Raw genomic sequence first — 16,062 nt, 5'->3', positions numbered from 1 at the left:
GCAAACTCCTCGCTCGAATTACCGAAGGCACAGCTTGTGACGGACCCCAAATGGCTGCTCGCCAGCTCGGAAGTCACGAGAGTCGTGGCAATGATGTGGTACATTTTACCTGCAGACGTACCAGCGAAAAGTTGGGCCCCACCAGGACTGATCGATATACTAGTGATACCCCCAACAAGTTGAACTTGGCCCACGAGGTTCCAGTCGGAGTCGCGCCCTACCAGTTTCTTGAGAACGCCGTCACCAGCGCCTACGTAGACGTATCCTGTATCTCCACATGCAGCAACACTATGCACACCATTCCTCACGACCGGCACGGCGTTGCGGTACACTAGCGATTCCGTATTGAAAACGACAAGCTCTCCAGCGGAAGTACCAGCCAACACATCCGTACGCGTCTGGGTGATCGTGGCGCAGATATAACTGCGCGCGATCCCTACATTGGGCATCGAGAAGGTCGATACCTCAAGTCGGTACTGCATACCAGCAATGTCGTAGGCCAGCTCACCGAAGAGCAGTTGGCTAGAGTGCGCAAAGCAAAGCGAGTATTTCGGACGGCGGCACTTTTCATCCATCTTGCCCCAGTTGAGGATCGTAACAGGAGTCGGAAACGCTTTGGTCAGCACCACCTCGGAGGTCTGTCACGAAGCAAGCATTACACGCATCAGCTATACGCTCAATGAGTCAGCATCTACATGAACACTTACCCGCATATCCCAGAGAATGATGCGGCAATCTTCAGAGGAAGCAGCGAGGAAGTGATCGTCTGGGGAGAACGCCATTTGCAGCACGTGGCGGAAGAACCCTTCGAGACGGTAGCGTTCCCTGCCCGATGTCAGATCCCAAATGACAATAAATGCACCACCTCGATCAGTTCGACCGGAGTGGGGAGGAATCTGCGCTGACGCAAGGAAGGCGCCCGTGTTCGACATGCTCAGCACGTTGATCTCTTCCTCGTGAGCACACAGCAACACTTGGCTCTGCGAGTCGTGGATTTTGCCGATCACCACAGCCGATCCCATACTGTGGCAGCAGCAACCAGAGTCAGTTAAGCACTAGATGCATCTGTTGCAGGTGCAGCACGCACCAGGTGATGTAGCTGTCCGGGTCGCTCGGGTGAGCGTGGATTGTGTTTTTGCCTTTGCCGGTGAACCCGCTGAGGTGCTCGAGCTCGATCGAGAGGCCCGGGTGGCCCTGATGCTCCAGCAACAATTGGTTGTTGTTCGACGCGTAGATGTTGTCGTAGCCATGGCGATAGCCGCCCTGAGAGGACGAGGACGTGCTGACGGACTCGAACCCGCTGGAGGCCGACGACGGGGCCTTCGCGTACCTTTCGGCACCGGCGGAGCTCAGCGCGCTTGGCGCGAAGAGCTCTGGATCGATGCCGCGGCTCTGGCGGTGCGTCATGGCGGTCGTCAATTGGCGAGGATGACAGAAGTGCACATGGAGGGGTGCGTCGCTTCAAGATCGAAACTGCTATACCATGGTGGAGACTTTTGTGGGATAGAGTAAGTCGGTCGTGTACAGTGTTTTGAAGGGGAGCCGGTGCAGAAATGCGATTTGTGACGCAGCACCCGCACCGAAGCTTCCCGCAGTAATGCATGGATACCCATGCCGGGCATCACCAAACTGCGGCTGTCAAAGCTCGTTCAGTCGAGACTGAGAGCGAGCGCCCTCAGCTTGACGTCCGTTCGGGGCCGGAAATCAGGTCGGCTGGTGCGGCAAGCGTTTCGCAGCGGACCAGAATCAGGGCCGGATGCTCATTTTGCGCCAATCGCGGCGTTGCAAAAAGGGTTTCCGCCAATCTGATCGGGTCGCGGCTCTGCGAAAAATACGTCGGCCCAAAAATTAGAACGCACCTTTTTCACCGAGACCCCGCAAAGAACAAACGACGATCAGCCGTAAAGCCCCGAGGTGCTCGAGGAGCTCGAGCGGCGGGGGAGCAAGGGCGATATCTCGGCTCGCAGGGCGCGTCAGCAGTCGCCGCCGGTCTCTGCGTGGAGCGCAGACGCCGCCGCATCTTCCCACCCAAGCGCGAGCGCTCGCCGACGCGTGTAGCCGCCGCTGTCTCGGTGCAAAGTTGGGCGTCTCTTTCGCTAGGATCCCGACAGAGTAACGAGCATGCTGCGCGGCAAGCACATGGGCTTCAAGAGCGTGCGTCGCGTGGAGGTGAAGGCCGAGACCACGACGCCCGGGGAGCTGCGCGCCGCCACGGACGCGTCGGGCGCGCGCGTGGGCACGTCGCGCAGCCGCCGCACGCTGCCCAAGCTCGAGTTCACGGTGGACGAGGACGGCGCCGTGCTGCACGGGCCGCAGCGCGGCTCGTACCCGTTCTACGCCACGGCCAGCAGCGACCCCAACGTGGTGAGCGCGGCGGCGGACGCGCCGTTCAGCACGGCGCTGGAGCGCGACCTGGCCGCCAGCTTCCAGGCGCTGCACATGCGCGACTTCCCGTCGCCCCCCGCGGAGCAGCAGGAGAGCGACAGAGCCGAGCAGCAGCAGAACGACGCGGACGACGCGGCCACGCCGCCCCCGCAGATGAAGGAGTGCGTGCTGAACGACACGCGCGCCACGACGCTGGCGCTCAAGTACGACAACGCCGTGGGGAAGTTCGTGTGCGGCTCCTCCATCGAGCGCTTCTCGGGCCACACGGGCGTGTGCAGAGTGCTGGGCAGCAAGAAGTACCCCATCATCCCGCACAGCTTGAGGCTCGGCGACCTGCTGAGGATCGGCTCGGTCGGGCTGGTTGTGTGTGAACTCAACCGCACCACCAGCGAGGAGACGGAGGAGGCGCTCACCAACGAGCAGTACGAGTTCCTCAAGGAGAACTACCTGAGTCTGCCCCTCCAGCAGACGTTCCACCCCACGGAGAGGTCCCCCGACATGGAGGACGGAGAGCACGACGACGACAAGGACCATGAACACACGATGCGTGTCGGGGGAGACACGTCGGATGAAGGCGAGTCGGAGGAGGACAAGGACAGGAAGGCGGCAAGACGCTCGAGCGGCGACTCCGGAGACAGCGCCGACGCCCGCCACAATAACCTGCCCCTGGGCGTGGCGGGCACAACGGGCAAACGATTCTGCTACATTTGCTACGACGGAGACGAGTGCCCGGATACCAACCCGCTAGTAGCACCCTGCCACTGCAAGGGCGACACGAAATACGTCCACCTGGACTGCCTCCAGCGCTGGAATAACAACTTGGATGCCGATGGGACCAACCCGAACCAGAAGGTGTGTGCCGTCACCAACACAGATGGTCTCGATGTGTGCAGTATCTGCAAGGCTACGTATTTGACGAGTGTGCGTCTGGAGGATGGCCGTGTCGTGTCTCTGCTTGCCAAGAAGTTGCCTCCCCCCTACGTTACATTCGCCGTCGTCACGCAGCACGAGACTCGGAATCGGTCGACAGCGCTCACGAACACGCGTTTCCAGCTCAGCTTCGCCAAGTACGTACTTCTGATTGGTGTATTGAGTCGTGCTCGGTGGCTAATGTTGTTTTGGTGTTTTGGTTCAGTATGCCGCGGAACCAGCAATTTTTGACCATCGGTCGGTCGACTACAAACAACATGACACTCCGCTACCGCACGGTGTCGCAGCTGCATGCCAAGGTCAAATACCAGGATGTAAGTGCATGGACTAAACTTGTCGTTCAGTTGGTCCTATTGACATGACGAATTGTCTAAAATTTTGTGCTTCGTTGTTCGTGCTATTAGAACCACTTCTTTCTTTTTGATGCTTCAAGTTCGAATGGCACAATGTTATTCCTGAGCAAGCCGCTGGAGTTGGAGTGGGGCAGGGTGATGCACGTGAAGATTGGGCGCACTATCCTTTCGCTTAAAGCGAAAAAGAAGTGGAAATGGGCAGGAAGCAGTTCTGGTGATGATGAAGATGACGACGAAGGGGGGCGCGTGTCTTCGCCGCGTATGAATGGACGAGATCTCGAGAATCGTCTTTCAAGCCCGGGCTTGGTTGGCAGGGGTAATGATTTCGACATGAGCGGCAGCAGTACGATTAATGACCCAAGTGCCGAACTAGTGGCTGCACCGTATTCAAACCATCTCCCTCGTACATACACAGCACCAAACGTGCTTGGTTCACGCTGGAATCGCAGTGCACCGTCCAACGCGCTGAATTTCCGACCTCCGCGCCAGCGGTCACTTTCGAGCTCAGCACCTATGATGCTGCATGGAGATAGCAGCATTGATGCTTTGGATATTCCTTCGGCGTTCCACGTCGACGAGCTGGAGCCTGACGAACCAGACACATTCGAGACGCAGGCTGTTCGTGAACCGGTAGTGCTACCGGCGCCATCGACGAGCTTCCGCGATTTCGCCGCCGAGAATGCGTCACCCTCATTGACATCTCAGCTCGCTGGTGAAGGGATCGTCGGCGTCAACGCCCACTCACCTGCTCGGACTCAGCTGGACCTGCCCGTCCAACGGCGCGGACTTTACGACCTAGTTGATTCGCTGTCCGAGCGCGGATCAAGCCCCGTTGTAGCAACGTTGAGTCCTGCTGGCCGCCTGACGGAACAAGATTAACTGGGATGGTGTTGTTGCCGTTCCTCTTCCCTTCGCTGGCGACGCCGTGAGGTGACTGGCGCCCTGTTGTGTTCCTGGATGCTGGCGCGGCGGCGTGTGCTTCCTACTCGTATATTTAACCACAAAAGGATCGGCAAGAGCACCGCACGTAAACCACCTCTAAGACTGTGCACATTTTCATTTTGCTCACTTGCAAGCGTTGGCTTCTGGAATGAACCTCGTCACCTCTGGTCTTTTGCAGCGATCGAAAGAACGAACACTCAGCAGCAACAGCGCTCAAGTCTTTGCACACTTCATTTCACTTTTTTTTTCATCCGAATTGAAGCTTACATCCCGTCTACATGTCGGTGCGGGTGCAGGTCCAGAGCTTGGTGTTGAATGCCAGCTCGTCGCCCACGAGCTGCTTCCAGCTCTCGTGGGTCTGCTGGATCACCTCGACCGCGAAGTCCCTGGGCTGCGCCTCTCCGTTGAATGCGAAGTCGCTGGGCGGCTTGCCGTCCGGGATCTTGTAGTCGCGGAACCAGCGGTGCACCTGGCCGACCACGTCGTGCAGCGGCGTGTCGCGCAGGTCTCGCAGGTCGTTGACGTGCGGGGCCAACGGGTCGTTGACGTTGATGGCGATGACCTTCCAGTCCGTCTCGCCGCCGTCGATCATGCCCAGCACGCCCAGCACCTTGACAGGGTAAACCTCTCCAATGGCAGCCACTCGACTGCCGATCTCGCACACGTCGACGGGGTCGTTGTCGCCGCCGTGCTTGGTGGCGGCGTCCACGTGGTTCGGGTCCTCCCACGTCTGCGGCAGGCAGCCGTAGTTGACCAGCGACGCGCTGTGGTACAAGCGGGGCGCGCCCTTGCGCTCGTCCTGCTTGATGGGGTTGAACTCCTCCTTCCCGGCGATCTCCATCTTCTCCCTCGAGCCGCGCGGGATCTCGTTCACGAAGTGGAACACGGCGGCGCTGGCCAATTCCTGCGGATGCTCAAGCGCCGCCGGCGCGTACAGCGGCACGTGGTGCCAGGGCGACTGCTTGCGCCCCAGCGAGTCGTAGAAGAAGTAGCGGCAGTCCAGCGTGCCTGGCTGGCCCTCGCGCCGCACCGTGTGCAGCCACTTGCGCTGCAACTGGCGCATGGCGCGCGGCCGCAGCGACGACAGCATCACCACCTCACGTTGCTTGATATGATACTTTTTATTTTCGGTAACTGGCGAGATGCTGGATGGAAGGTCCTGGGCAAACGCATACTGAGCCTCTGCCATGCGTTGTGGCAGGTCGCCGTGCCAATTCCGCATTCTGCGCATGGCGTCGCTGCTGCTGGACGCGACGATGGAGGCGGCCGAGCCGGAGCACGCGGCGCTGGGCAACAACCCGCAGGACGCGGAGCCCGAGACGGACGCGCCCGAGGACGAGGACGACGACGAGGACTTCCGCTTCGACGCGCCGTCCTACTACGACCTCAAGAACCCGGCGCTGGAGCGGCGCTACGTCAACAACGCGGACGGCTACTTCTCGTCCCCGGCGCCGGCGGACCGCAAACTTAATAAAATTTTTAGTAAAAGTTTTGACGAGGAAGTGGAGGTCGCCATGGAGGTGGACTCCACTTCAACTAATGATAACAAGACGCTGCTGGACACCACCATGGCCGCCCCAGAAGAAGAAGAAGAAGAAGAAGAAGAAGAACAACAACAACAAGAAGACGTGCAGGACGTCATGAACAGGAGCAACCTGCTGGACGACCGCGAGGAGAGCTTCGAGGAGGTCTTCCGCCACTACGCGTCGTCGTCGCAGTCGTCCGCCACCTCCTCCTACCTGCTGCACGAGCTGGACACGTCCACGCACAGCTCCCACGGGGCAGGAGGAGCCCACTTCTCCCCGCACAGCTCGCAGACGTCGTCGTCCTCTGCTGCCTTGAGAGAGGCGACGCAGGACAGCGCCAAGCCAGCCAAGAGCAGGTTCTCGGCTGCAGACGGGGGCGCGTCCAAACTCATGCAGCCCACGCAGTCCTACTTGAGACGCCTGCAGGCCGAGAAGAGGATGAGGGAGCAGACGCTCATGGAGGACGTGCCCGTGGAGGAGAAGCCGCACCGTGTCACGCGCCCCAGAAGCCCCAAGCTGCACTCGAAGCCGCGCTCGGTCAATAAGAACGACCCGTCCAGGATGAGCAGCACCAGCAGGGAGCTGCTGAAGATCCAGGAGGAGAGACTGCACCTGCAGCTGGAAAAACTCAAGATCCGTGAGTTCCACGAAAAGACCAAGGTGCAGCGACCCCCAAGCAACGTGCACCAGCGGTCCACGAAGCAGCTCACGATCCCACAGACGCCGCATTTTCAGGTGGATAACCGGGTTCGCCGGTTTCACAGCGGGAGCGAAAGTAGTGTCGGAAGCGATGGTTCTGCGCAGGACAAGGCACGTCCGCCCATTGCAGCGGAGAAATTGCTCACGAGGGATTTCTCTCTTCCAGCACCGCCACACGCCCGGGAGACTAGGCACGCGCTGACGGTAAGGAAGTTTTAGTTAGGTGTATGGTATGCCGCTGAGTCTAATGGTGTGATCTCTGTTGTGTATCCTGTAGACACCGCACTCTCCGCAGCTCCACACAGCTACACGTGCGGCGCATCGCCCACCTCCAGCCCCACTGTCTCGTGAGCAAGAGAAACCCGCTGCGAGCTACAGTCGTCCGAAATTTGGCGGACTCACTCAGGTAGGTTTCTGTTTTGGCGAATGCGTGCGGCTACTGATCTAATGTGCCACTAATGTTTTTCCAATTGTAGCCAATGACCCCGCAACTAGAAACTGGTCGACGAGCAGCTACGCATCGTCGACCGATTGAGGTTGTTGATCATGACGCTGAGGAGCTGGCCAAAAAGTTCCACGCTCGACCTGTGAACAAAAGCATTTTGGAACCGAAGTCGTACCCGCGATACTCTCCGGCGAAATCGGACAGCAAAGCCCGTATCACGCAACCAGTAGCGCCGAAACTGTCGACCAGTGCGCGCTCAGTAACCCGCCAAAGCGCATCGGAGCGAGCTGCTTCTGTCGCTGCGGAAATGGAACGTCACCGCAAAGAGCGTGAGCAACGATTGAAAGCGCGCCAGGCAGGCCAAATGACCCGGCCAAAGTCGGGGCCAGCATCTGTTCGCCGGCCTGTGGTTCCGGAAACCCCACCACTCAAAAGCATTCAGCTACATCGGGAGTATCAGGAGAACTTCCGCCGCAAGATCGAGACTGAAGAAAAGGAAAGGGAGAAACAATGCCAGTTCCGCGCGCAACCGATGCGCGTGGCTTCGACTCCTGCGAGGTTTGAAGGGTCGACTAAGCCACTGACAGAGGTAAAACCCTTTGAGTTGCCAGGAGAACGCTTTCACGAGCAAGCTCGCGAACGTTTGGAGCAAAAACGCCGGGAAGAGGCTGAGCGTGCCAGTGCTTCGGGAAGCTTTCGCGCGAAACCGATGCCAGTGTTCGAGTCTAACAGTGTCCAAGTTGTGTCGAGCACCAGACCACTCACTCAAACCGAGTCCCCCATGCTGGCAACTAAAAATCGTGCTGCAGAACGCGCTGCTTATGAGGCTGCTGAGAAAGAGCGTCGCGAGCGAGAAGAAGCGTTTCGTGAGCAACGAGAGCTGCAGGAGCAGCAGTTGAAGGAGGAAGAGATCAAGCGCATGCGCCAAACCGATATGATTTTCCACGCGCGGTCTGTTCCAGAGGACAAGCCTTTCCAGTTGAAGCGTGACACTCGACCGCTGACGGAACCAATTAGCCCAATCGCGCACTCCTAAGGCGATAGAGTCCAAAGCCTAACTTCACACCCTCGAGTGCCGAAACCCGAAGAAAACCCAAAGCGGGGGGCTGCAGCGGCGGAGCAGCCCGTGGTCTACCCTGCTCCTTGTTACATGCTTGCGCCCCCATGTACCTTTACAGACCACTCGTCCTCGAGACGATTGACCCGACAATAAACTCCAAGTGCACGAAAGAAATACAGCCTGCCTTCGACTAATACGCGGGTGGTGGCCTGTCCCCATTCTGCTTGCTTCTTATTTGCTTTGTGTTCCTAGGAAGAGTGGGGCTTCGGGCAAGAGCCACTTCCCAGCTAGTCAACGTCGGTCTTGGAAATGATGAAGTCCAAGAGGTCCGCACTGCGTTTAGTCTTCGCGATGTGGACGATCGAAGGCTGTTCTAGTGATGGAATCCTGGACATGCTGTCGTCGTTCATTGACTTGGAGGGGTTGGCAGAGCAAGCAGCAAAAGAGAGTGGTGTTGCTACCAAACCGGTTGACACCACGTATCCTTTGGCGTCTGTGGAAATGGATGCGTTGCTGCAATTGTACCGAGATTGTCGGACAGAACAATCAACTGCGATGCGGACATGGTGTACTGGTAGTGATGCGCGCTCGTTCGATGCCGAAAGAGACAACGAAGATTTGTGTCCGCGTGGAATTCTGACGCACCCTTGCAGCGGTCGGGTACTTGACGCTAACACAAGCGCTGGTGAAGGTGGCATTGAGTTCTTGTGGCCGTGGGGAGGGCTTCGCTGTGACGCCTTCACAGATCCGACTACGGTGACTCACATGTAAGCATTCGCCGTTGCATCTGGGATAATGAGGATCTAACGCGAACTCATGTTAGCTACCTTCCGGGCGAGGGCTTGAACTGCGAGTTAACCAAGTTAGATCTGAGCGTCATGGTATCGCTAGAGCAGCTGTGAGTACTGCTCGGCGCATTGCTGGAAATGAAGAGTAGATCGAATAACTGCAGTGGTGTGTTTTGTTCTGGTGAACTGGCACCAGAGATCTATCGAGAAACCACCTTCACGGAGCTTTCCCAGATTGGCTAGGCGAGATGACGCTACTGCGGCGTCTAAATCTCCAAGACAATCAGCTCAAGGGTGACATCCCGTCATCTTTTGCTGATAATGATGCTCTCGAGCTGATGTAAGTTCGTTTGTAAGCATTTTAACTAGAGTACAAGGGTCTTACCAAAACGTACTTTCCTATTATTCGCAGCAACTTGGCAGGCAACAATCTAACGGCGTCAACGCTCAGCTTTTTCGATGCGTTCCACCGACTTCAGTATCTGTGGGTATCGTAGCTGTATTTGCAATTCCTGATCTAGTTTGACACGCGGTCGCTGTTGTTCGATTGAACAGAGATCTGTCAAACAACATGATCGCATTGGAAGCACCGAAAAGCTTGTTCGCAAGCGAATTCTTGCGCACGATGTACGTGCACTGCATGTTCGCATGCATGGACCCATCCTCACGTATTTGCCCTTCAGAAATCTTAGTCACAACGCGTTTTATGGAGATCTACCAGAGCTCCCGATATTCCAGTATCTGGTTTCGCTGTACGTGCCCGCATGCACAAATTGGGTTGGAGACGGCATGTTTTCTAACGATTATTTGCACCAACTTGAACAGCGATCTATCGTCAAATTACTTTACGGGCGAGCTCGCGCAGACCATATCGCTATGGGGGCGAGAAGATCCTCACGATCCGGACGAGAATTCTGTTTTGACAACTGTGTAAGTTCTTTTGTATCGTTTTCAATGTGCTTGCTCACGCACGATGTCTCCTCACAGTGCATTCACTTCAATTTACTCACAGGGACGTGTCGAACAACCTCTTTACGGGCGATTTGCCGGCGATGTTGAATCAGTCTTCACTACAACGATTGTAAGTTGGCGTGTTATGCACTTCATATACGCATTTAACGTTCGCCAATTTTCTTGCTTGTCACGTAGTGATGTTCACACCAACAACTTCAGTGGTTTCTTACCCCAGTTTCCAGCTTTGTTGTAGGTGATCTCGTCGTCTCTGAGTTGTATGAAACTTGAACTGATTGCTTTTGAATTTCAGACTGGAACATGTAAAATCTGCGGAGTTTGGTGGAAATGGCTTCATGTGCCCGATTCCGCCTGCTTGGCTACCCAGCAACCTTACCTGCATCTGCGGTAACGGCTACGCTGCCAAACCAAGCAAAATCACTGCAGTAAATTCAAGTGTTGGCTCCAGACAAGAGTCAATACCTGCTGACGAAGTTGCTGAGTTCTGCGAGCTGTGTCCGGAAGGCTCGTATTCGAACGCTACTACCAACCAGAAATGCACTCTGTGCCCTCCCGGATCTGCTCCAGCGTTTTCAGCAATTGGAACAGCTGATCACTGCATGTATTGCCTCCCTGGCACATTTGCCAACCAGAGTGGGTCGCGTTCTTGCACCCCATGTCCCGCGGGGACATTTGCGACTGGTACCGGTGCGACGTCGTGCAGTTTGTGCAATCCTGGAGAATTCACAGCAACTCAGGGATCCTCAAGATGTGCTGCTTGTCCTGCGGGAACCTTCTCCGATGTCATGGGGGCAACCGTGTGTTCTCCCTGTTCAGCTGGGTCATATGTTCGCACTGAAGGCGAGGCGGAGTGTTTGATGTGCTCGAAGGGCACGTACCAAGATGTGGCTGGATCAATGGAGTGCAAGGCCTGCCCAGTGGGGTACATTGCGCCTAATGTTGGTCATGTGAAGTGTACACCGTGCTCATCTGGAAATTTTTACGATTCTGGTACCAAAACGTGTGTGCTATGCCGTCCAGGCACTTTTACTGAATCCCCAGCAGCGACTGAGTGCAACACATGCGGTAATGGGACTATTGCAGAGAGTGCTGGTAGTGAGAAGTGTCTCGCCATTGCTCCCCCTGGATGGGGTTATGCGTCCTCTGATGCTACAGCGGTTGCTGTGAAGTGCGGTTCGGGGACGTTTAACAATGGTACCCGCCGAACCTGCCAGCCTTGTCCACCAGGAACATTTGCTGCAGATATTGGCTCCCAAATGTGCTCTCCTTGTGGCAAAGGAAGCTTTGCAGCTACCGAAGGTTCTTCCAAGTGTGAAAAGGCTCCCGCAGGATCGTTCGTTAACGGTGAACATGCAGTAAGAGCGGAACTGTGTCCACCCAACCACGTCGCTGTTACGGAGGGTTTAGCAGCTTGTGCTCTGTGTCCGTCGCCATCGTTTAGTTTCTTGACTGGAGGTATCGAGTGCATTTTCGCCCAACCTGGAGAAATTTACGAACAAGTGGAGTGGCCTCGTGCAGCATTGGACTTGTACGGGGTTGAGCAGCGTGAAGTTAGTGACGAGGGCGTCGAAGGTCTGCTCCAGACCTGGACCGATACCTTGACGAGTTTCACGACGTCGAACTACTCTTTGCACGTACTACAAATACTACAGTCGACCACTTCCACACAGATCCTAGTCGCTGTTGAAACGACGACGCCGACGGTGACGAACACCTCTGCAGGCAACGTTCTACCTGGAAAAATCGGAGATGCCGTTGAAGCAGCTGAAAACGCACTGAGCGACTTGCTGGACGAACTGCATGACTCAATTTCGGGAAAATCCAGCCCCGATAGCGCAGTTGACCAACTAAGCGACCTGTTCACTTCAACTTCATTTCGAAATGCTTTGATGCACCAATTCGACCACTTGAACCTGTTCGCCGGAGCTTTGACGTTCGACATGGTAAACCTGACGGTGACCAAGCCCCCGTTCTCTTCAACTCGTGCCAAGCCATGCAACCCCGGGACCTATTTCTCGCAAGGTGAGCAATCAAGTGAAGCCGACCGTGAATGTCTTCCGTGTGCGGTGGGGTCGTTCTCTGCTTCCAGCGGCTCGTTGAAGTGCGACCCGTGCCCTCGAGGGACCTTTTCGGCGCTAGAAGGGCTGGCAACGTGCGAGTCGTGTCCTGTTGGGTCTGATTCTGCACCTGGCGCCTCGTCGTGCGTGGCGTGTTCGTGGTTCACCTACGAGTGCAAGGGCTTCTGGGAAGACCTGGTCGTCGCTCTGTGCATTGGCGCTGGACTGTTGCGCACGATCTGCAAGAAGGTTCGCCAGTGGAGCGCAGGTGACAATGTCCAGCGAGCGCAAGACGAAGGTGTGGCGCTGATGGCAGCTGTGCGGGCCCATGGCCGCACTTTAGACCAAGTCCGGTACGAACCCATGGTGAGGATCCGTTTAGGATAACTAACACCTATATATTTTATTGCTACGATACGAAGCATGACAGACATGACTAAAAGGTGTCGGTGGAACTTTTGCATGCAGGGCGAGGTTTCGGCGGACACGATGATCGGCCGCTCGCACGCGTAGAACGAGTTGGTGGTATTAAAGCTCTACAGACCGATGGCAGGATTCCGGTTCGGTGTTGGTAACTGAGACCAAGATGCAACTTGCGTGTGTATCAGTGGAGACGAACGTGGTTTCGGTAAAGCTGCGGGTAAGTAATGGAGCAAGATGTCGGGCCGTTCAAGTGGCTCCATTTCGTGCTGCACATCCGCGGCGTCGCAAGCGAATCTTTCGTCTAAACATTGAAGAATATTTTACAGCAAGCAAGAACCCAGTGTTGGTTGTTCTCCCCCCCACTTGCCATCACAGAGGGGCAAGATGCTCCACCGGTCACAACTTCAGCAGCGAATAATTGCCTGCCGAACTGATGAGAGAAGACAGCCAGAGCTTCTTGCCTCCAGCTCTTGCTGGATTTGGCCCAGGTGTCTCGCACCACCCGCGGCTTTGGAAACCATGTTGTCTTCGCCGCTGCGCACCAGAATTCCGTGCGCGCAGACTAGGTTTCACTATGGGTGACACGCGGCTCACGACGTGTCAACACGAAGTCTGAAACTCCACCGCAAAAAGCTAATTCCAGCCGGCCACTCAGTCAGTCACTCGGCAAAAGTGGGCTCGAACGAGAACAGACCCGGAGGACGCCCCGCCCCGCCCTCTCGCTTTAGAGAGTGCTAAACAGACCCATCCATGTTGGGCACACAGGCGCCGGCTAGCAATTGGGGGAACTTGCGCGCGGACATGGACAGCGTGCCGCTTTTCGAGCGCGAGCACCGCAACGACAGCCAGCTGGTGCAGCGCCTGCAGAACGAGCTGGCAGACGCCAAGCGCTTCGTGGAGGCGCAGGCGCGGCGCCAGAACGACCTCGAGTACGTGAACGAGGACCTGGAGCGCCGCCTGGAGCAGGAGGCGCTGGACCGCATCACGCTGGACGCGCAGAAGGCTGAGGAGGAAAAGTGCGTAAACGACCGACTCCTTCCCCCCTGTCGCTTTAAGTGACACCTAACCTGGTTAGCACTCTAACCGATCTGATTCAGACGATGGCAACAGGAGAAGGCGGCGCTGCAGGAGCAACTTAAGAGCTGGGAGGCACGCTTCGAGGAGGAGACGCGGCGCCGCTCCATGGCCGAGGAGCGCCTGCGCCGCGCCGAGAAGGAGCTGTACCGCATGCACCAGAAGAAGTACGACATCGAGAAGCAGGTGCGGCGCGAGGAGAGCGAGAAGCGCAAGCACGAGGCCGTGATCGTGCGCAGCCTGCAGTCCGACTCGGCGCGCGCGCAGCAGGGCGCGGCCAACGGGTTCAGCCTGGACCCGACCGTGAACCCGAAGGACGCCAAACCCGCCACGGTCCGCACGCGGCAGGCGCTGTCGTCCGCCATGGACTTCTTGGGGGTCTGAAAGCTGGCGGGAGAGAGGGGGTTAACACTCGCTTGCCGGCACAAAGGAAAGATCTCTCGCTTTCCTTTCCCTTATGAGAGGGATTAATTGCCGGGTGTCTCTTCGGCGCGGAGAGAGGGGGGAGGATAAGAGAAAGCGGCGCTGCGTTGCGGGGCGCACCGCTGCTTGGGAGCTGGCGCGTGTATTATATGAGCAGGACGAGACGGTAGCTAGCCACTTGCATATAAGTTTGCGTTTGCCTTCTGGTTGTGTTCCGTAGCTGTAAGATAAGTAGTGGACTGTGTGCATCGGCTTCTTCTTCTCCAGCCCCACACCCTCAGTTTGTCGCCACGAGCGCAGTGTTGCTGCTTGACGGACGTTGGTTCGTGGATACGCCAAACTTCAGGAAGCGCGTCATGCGTAATAGGGAGAGCCGTTTCAAACTGCAACCTACACTTGCACTTGTCGACATGGCTACACTTTCGCCTGACTGATCCCTTCGTCACCACGACAGCATGCCATCGCGCCGACTTAATGAGCCACTGCTCGCGCCATTGCGAGCGCCTCACGCCGGCGGTTGTTGCAAGCCGAGTGCCGAGCGGTTAGCCTCCGGTCTGAACCTGCTGCTCGCGAAGAGACGTCCGTGTAGAAGTGCGAAGGGCAAGCTGAACTTGTTGATGCTGGAAACCTCCGGGGCGTTTTCGAGCCCAGCCCAGCCGCCCGCCCAAGTGCAAGCAAGCGGCGAAACTCTACTCGCTCGCAAACCTGCGGCTCTATGCCGCTCTATTGCTACAGTGCAGTGTATTGCTATTGTAGGCTGGTCATCCGTCACGCGTCACTTGCAACGCCCAGCTGGACGACAGGAAGTGCGCGGAGGAAAGGCAGCGGCCTCTGCCGGCGGCACCACACTCCATTTCGGCTCGCGGTTCACGGAAATAGGCCACCACCGCTCCGTAGTCGCGTGCGCTCAATCAATCCGCCACTTTCTTATCCTCGCACACCGCCACTAGCACCACCACCAACGGCTGCATCCATGCCCGTCGTGGTCGACACCATCCAGCCGCTGAGCGCCGCCACGACGGTCGCGCTCAGCTCGAACCCGAGCGAGCAGCCCGACTCGACGACGAGCACGCAACTGGAGCTCGACGTCGCGCAGAAAGTCGCGGCCGAGCACCAGAACGCACTGCGAGCACGCGAGACGAGCGCGTCGGCCGCCGTGCTGGGCGCGTGCATGCCCGAGAGTCATTACCTGAACGGCCAGGACAAGATGGTGCAGTTCGCGGGGCTCTACGTCGTGCGCGGGCCCACCGAGGCCAAGCACGTGCGCTACACCATGGACGTGGCCGTGGCCGAGCTGCAGCTGCGCGGCCGCTGCATCCAGCGCTTCCAGAGCTTCTTCCTGCTGCGCAGGCGCCTGCTCGAGGTGCTCAAGACCTGCCGCGGCCGCCTGCCGGTGCGTCGCAGCACCGTGGTCGGTATTGGCGACGAACCGCAGATCTCTGCGGGTGCAGAGCTTGTCGAGCTGCTCACGCGGCCGCGCTGCATCCAGTGCCCTGAGTGCGAGTCCACGCACCAGCAGCTCTCGGCCGTCAAGTTCCCGCGCCGCACGCTGTTCCCGCCGAGTCTGCAGGACGTGCAGGAGCGCTCGCAGGCGCTCGAGATCTTCCTCGACTACTGCGTGCGCATCGCCACGACGTGGCCGGCGTGTCGCCGCAGCGAGCGGTTGTTCACCGCCACGCTGGGCAAGTTCCTGGGCGTGGACCTGCGCGCGCACATCGCCAGCCAGAAGGAGGTTGGCTCGTTCTCGGAGGTGCGCGCCGTCGTGAATGTCATCAACAAAGAAGAAGATGAAGACGAACAACCGGAATCGACGGAGGACTTGGCCTACCTGCCGTCACCGCACGAGGTCGCCGAGGACTCGGTCAACACCAGCGACGACTTCGAGGACGACCGCAACTCGGAGCCAAACTTCTCCTTCATCTCGAACCCGTCCAAGGAAGGCAACAAGGACGCAACGCTGGTGCGCTCGCAGTCGCACGGCTAAT

At 57.6% G+C, this 16,062-nt stretch overlaps 7 protein-coding genes across 7 annotated transcripts; 5 read left to right on the top strand and 2 right to left on the bottom strand.

The window, feature by feature from the left end:
* Window positions 1-217: 217 nt before the first annotated feature.
* IUM83_04785 (WD repeat-containing protein 16) lies at window positions 218-1,407 on the bottom strand (the record flags this gene model as incomplete). Its single annotated transcript, XM_067928882.1, has 4 exons — window positions 218-250; window positions 318-638; window positions 708-1,023; window positions 1,088-1,407. The coding sequence occupies 4 exons, from the start codon at window positions 1,405-1,407 to the stop codon at window positions 218-220; spliced, it is 990 nt and encodes a 329-aa protein (XP_067796130.1).
* A 714-nt stretch (window positions 1,408-2,121) lies between these two features.
* On the top strand, window positions 2,122-4,547 carry IUM83_04784 (fha domain protein; the record flags this gene model as incomplete). Its single annotated transcript, XM_067928881.1, has 3 exons — window positions 2,122-3,452; window positions 3,521-3,629; window positions 3,720-4,547. The coding sequence occupies 3 exons, from the start codon at window positions 2,122-2,124 to the stop codon at window positions 4,545-4,547; spliced, it is 2,268 nt and encodes a 755-aa protein (XP_067796131.1).
* A 337-nt stretch (window positions 4,548-4,884) lies between these two features.
* IUM83_04783 (inorganic pyrophosphatase) lies at window positions 4,885-5,799 on the bottom strand (the record flags this gene model as incomplete). Its single annotated transcript, XM_067928880.1, has 1 exon — window positions 4,885-5,799. The coding sequence occupies one exon, from the start codon at window positions 5,797-5,799 to the stop codon at window positions 4,885-4,887; it is 915 nt and encodes a 304-aa protein (XP_067796313.1).
* A 40-nt stretch (window positions 5,800-5,839) lies between these two features.
* On the top strand, window positions 5,840-8,316 carry IUM83_04782 (targeting protein for; the record flags this gene model as incomplete). Its single annotated transcript, XM_067928879.1, has 4 exons — window positions 5,840-7,039; window positions 7,113-7,241; window positions 7,312-7,838; window positions 8,037-8,316. 4 exons carry the CDS (start codon window positions 5,840-5,842, stop codon window positions 8,314-8,316), a joined length of 2,136 nt encoding a protein of 711 aa, XP_067796185.1.
* A 375-nt stretch (window positions 8,317-8,691) lies between these two features.
* Window positions 8,692-12,670, top strand: IUM83_04781 (Tyrosine-protein kinase ephrin type A/B receptor-like; the record flags this gene model as incomplete). The annotated part of the gene is made up of 12 exons (XM_067928878.1): window positions 8,692-9,107; window positions 9,164-9,238; window positions 9,325-9,468; window positions 9,541-9,612; window positions 9,684-9,755; window positions 9,812-9,880; window positions 9,954-10,058; window positions 10,141-10,209; window positions 10,278-10,331; window positions 10,393-10,487; window positions 11,823-12,523; window positions 12,626-12,670. 12 exons carry the CDS (start codon window positions 8,692-8,694, stop codon window positions 12,668-12,670), a joined length of 1,917 nt encoding a protein of 638 aa, XP_067796311.1.
* A 660-nt stretch (window positions 12,671-13,330) lies between these two features.
* IUM83_04780 (Pre-rRNA-processing protein IPI1) lies at window positions 13,331-14,038 on the top strand (the record flags this gene model as incomplete). Its single annotated transcript, XM_067928877.1, has 2 exons — window positions 13,331-13,596; window positions 13,678-14,038. The coding sequence occupies 2 exons, from the start codon at window positions 13,331-13,333 to the stop codon at window positions 14,036-14,038; spliced, it is 627 nt and encodes a 208-aa protein (XP_067796312.1).
* Window positions 14,039-15,050: 1,012 nt separating this feature from the next.
* On the top strand, window positions 15,051-16,061 carry IUM83_04779 (Phox homologous domain; the record flags this gene model as incomplete). Its single annotated transcript, XM_067928876.1, has 1 exon — window positions 15,051-16,061. One exon carries the CDS (start codon window positions 15,051-15,053, stop codon window positions 16,059-16,061), a length of 1,011 nt encoding a protein of 336 aa, XP_067796153.1.
* Window position 16,062: the final 1 nt, after the last annotated feature.

The sequence above is a fragment of the Phytophthora cinnamomi genome (assembly GCF_018691715.1).
Source record: "Phytophthora cinnamomi strain GKB4 chromosome Unknown Contig17, whole genome shotgun sequence".
NCBI classification, from domain to species: domain Eukaryota; phylum Oomycota; class Peronosporomycetes; order Peronosporales; family Peronosporaceae; genus Phytophthora; species Phytophthora cinnamomi.
The sequence above is the reverse complement of the archived record's forward strand: the minus strand, read 5'-3'. Positions and strand labels throughout refer to the sequence as shown.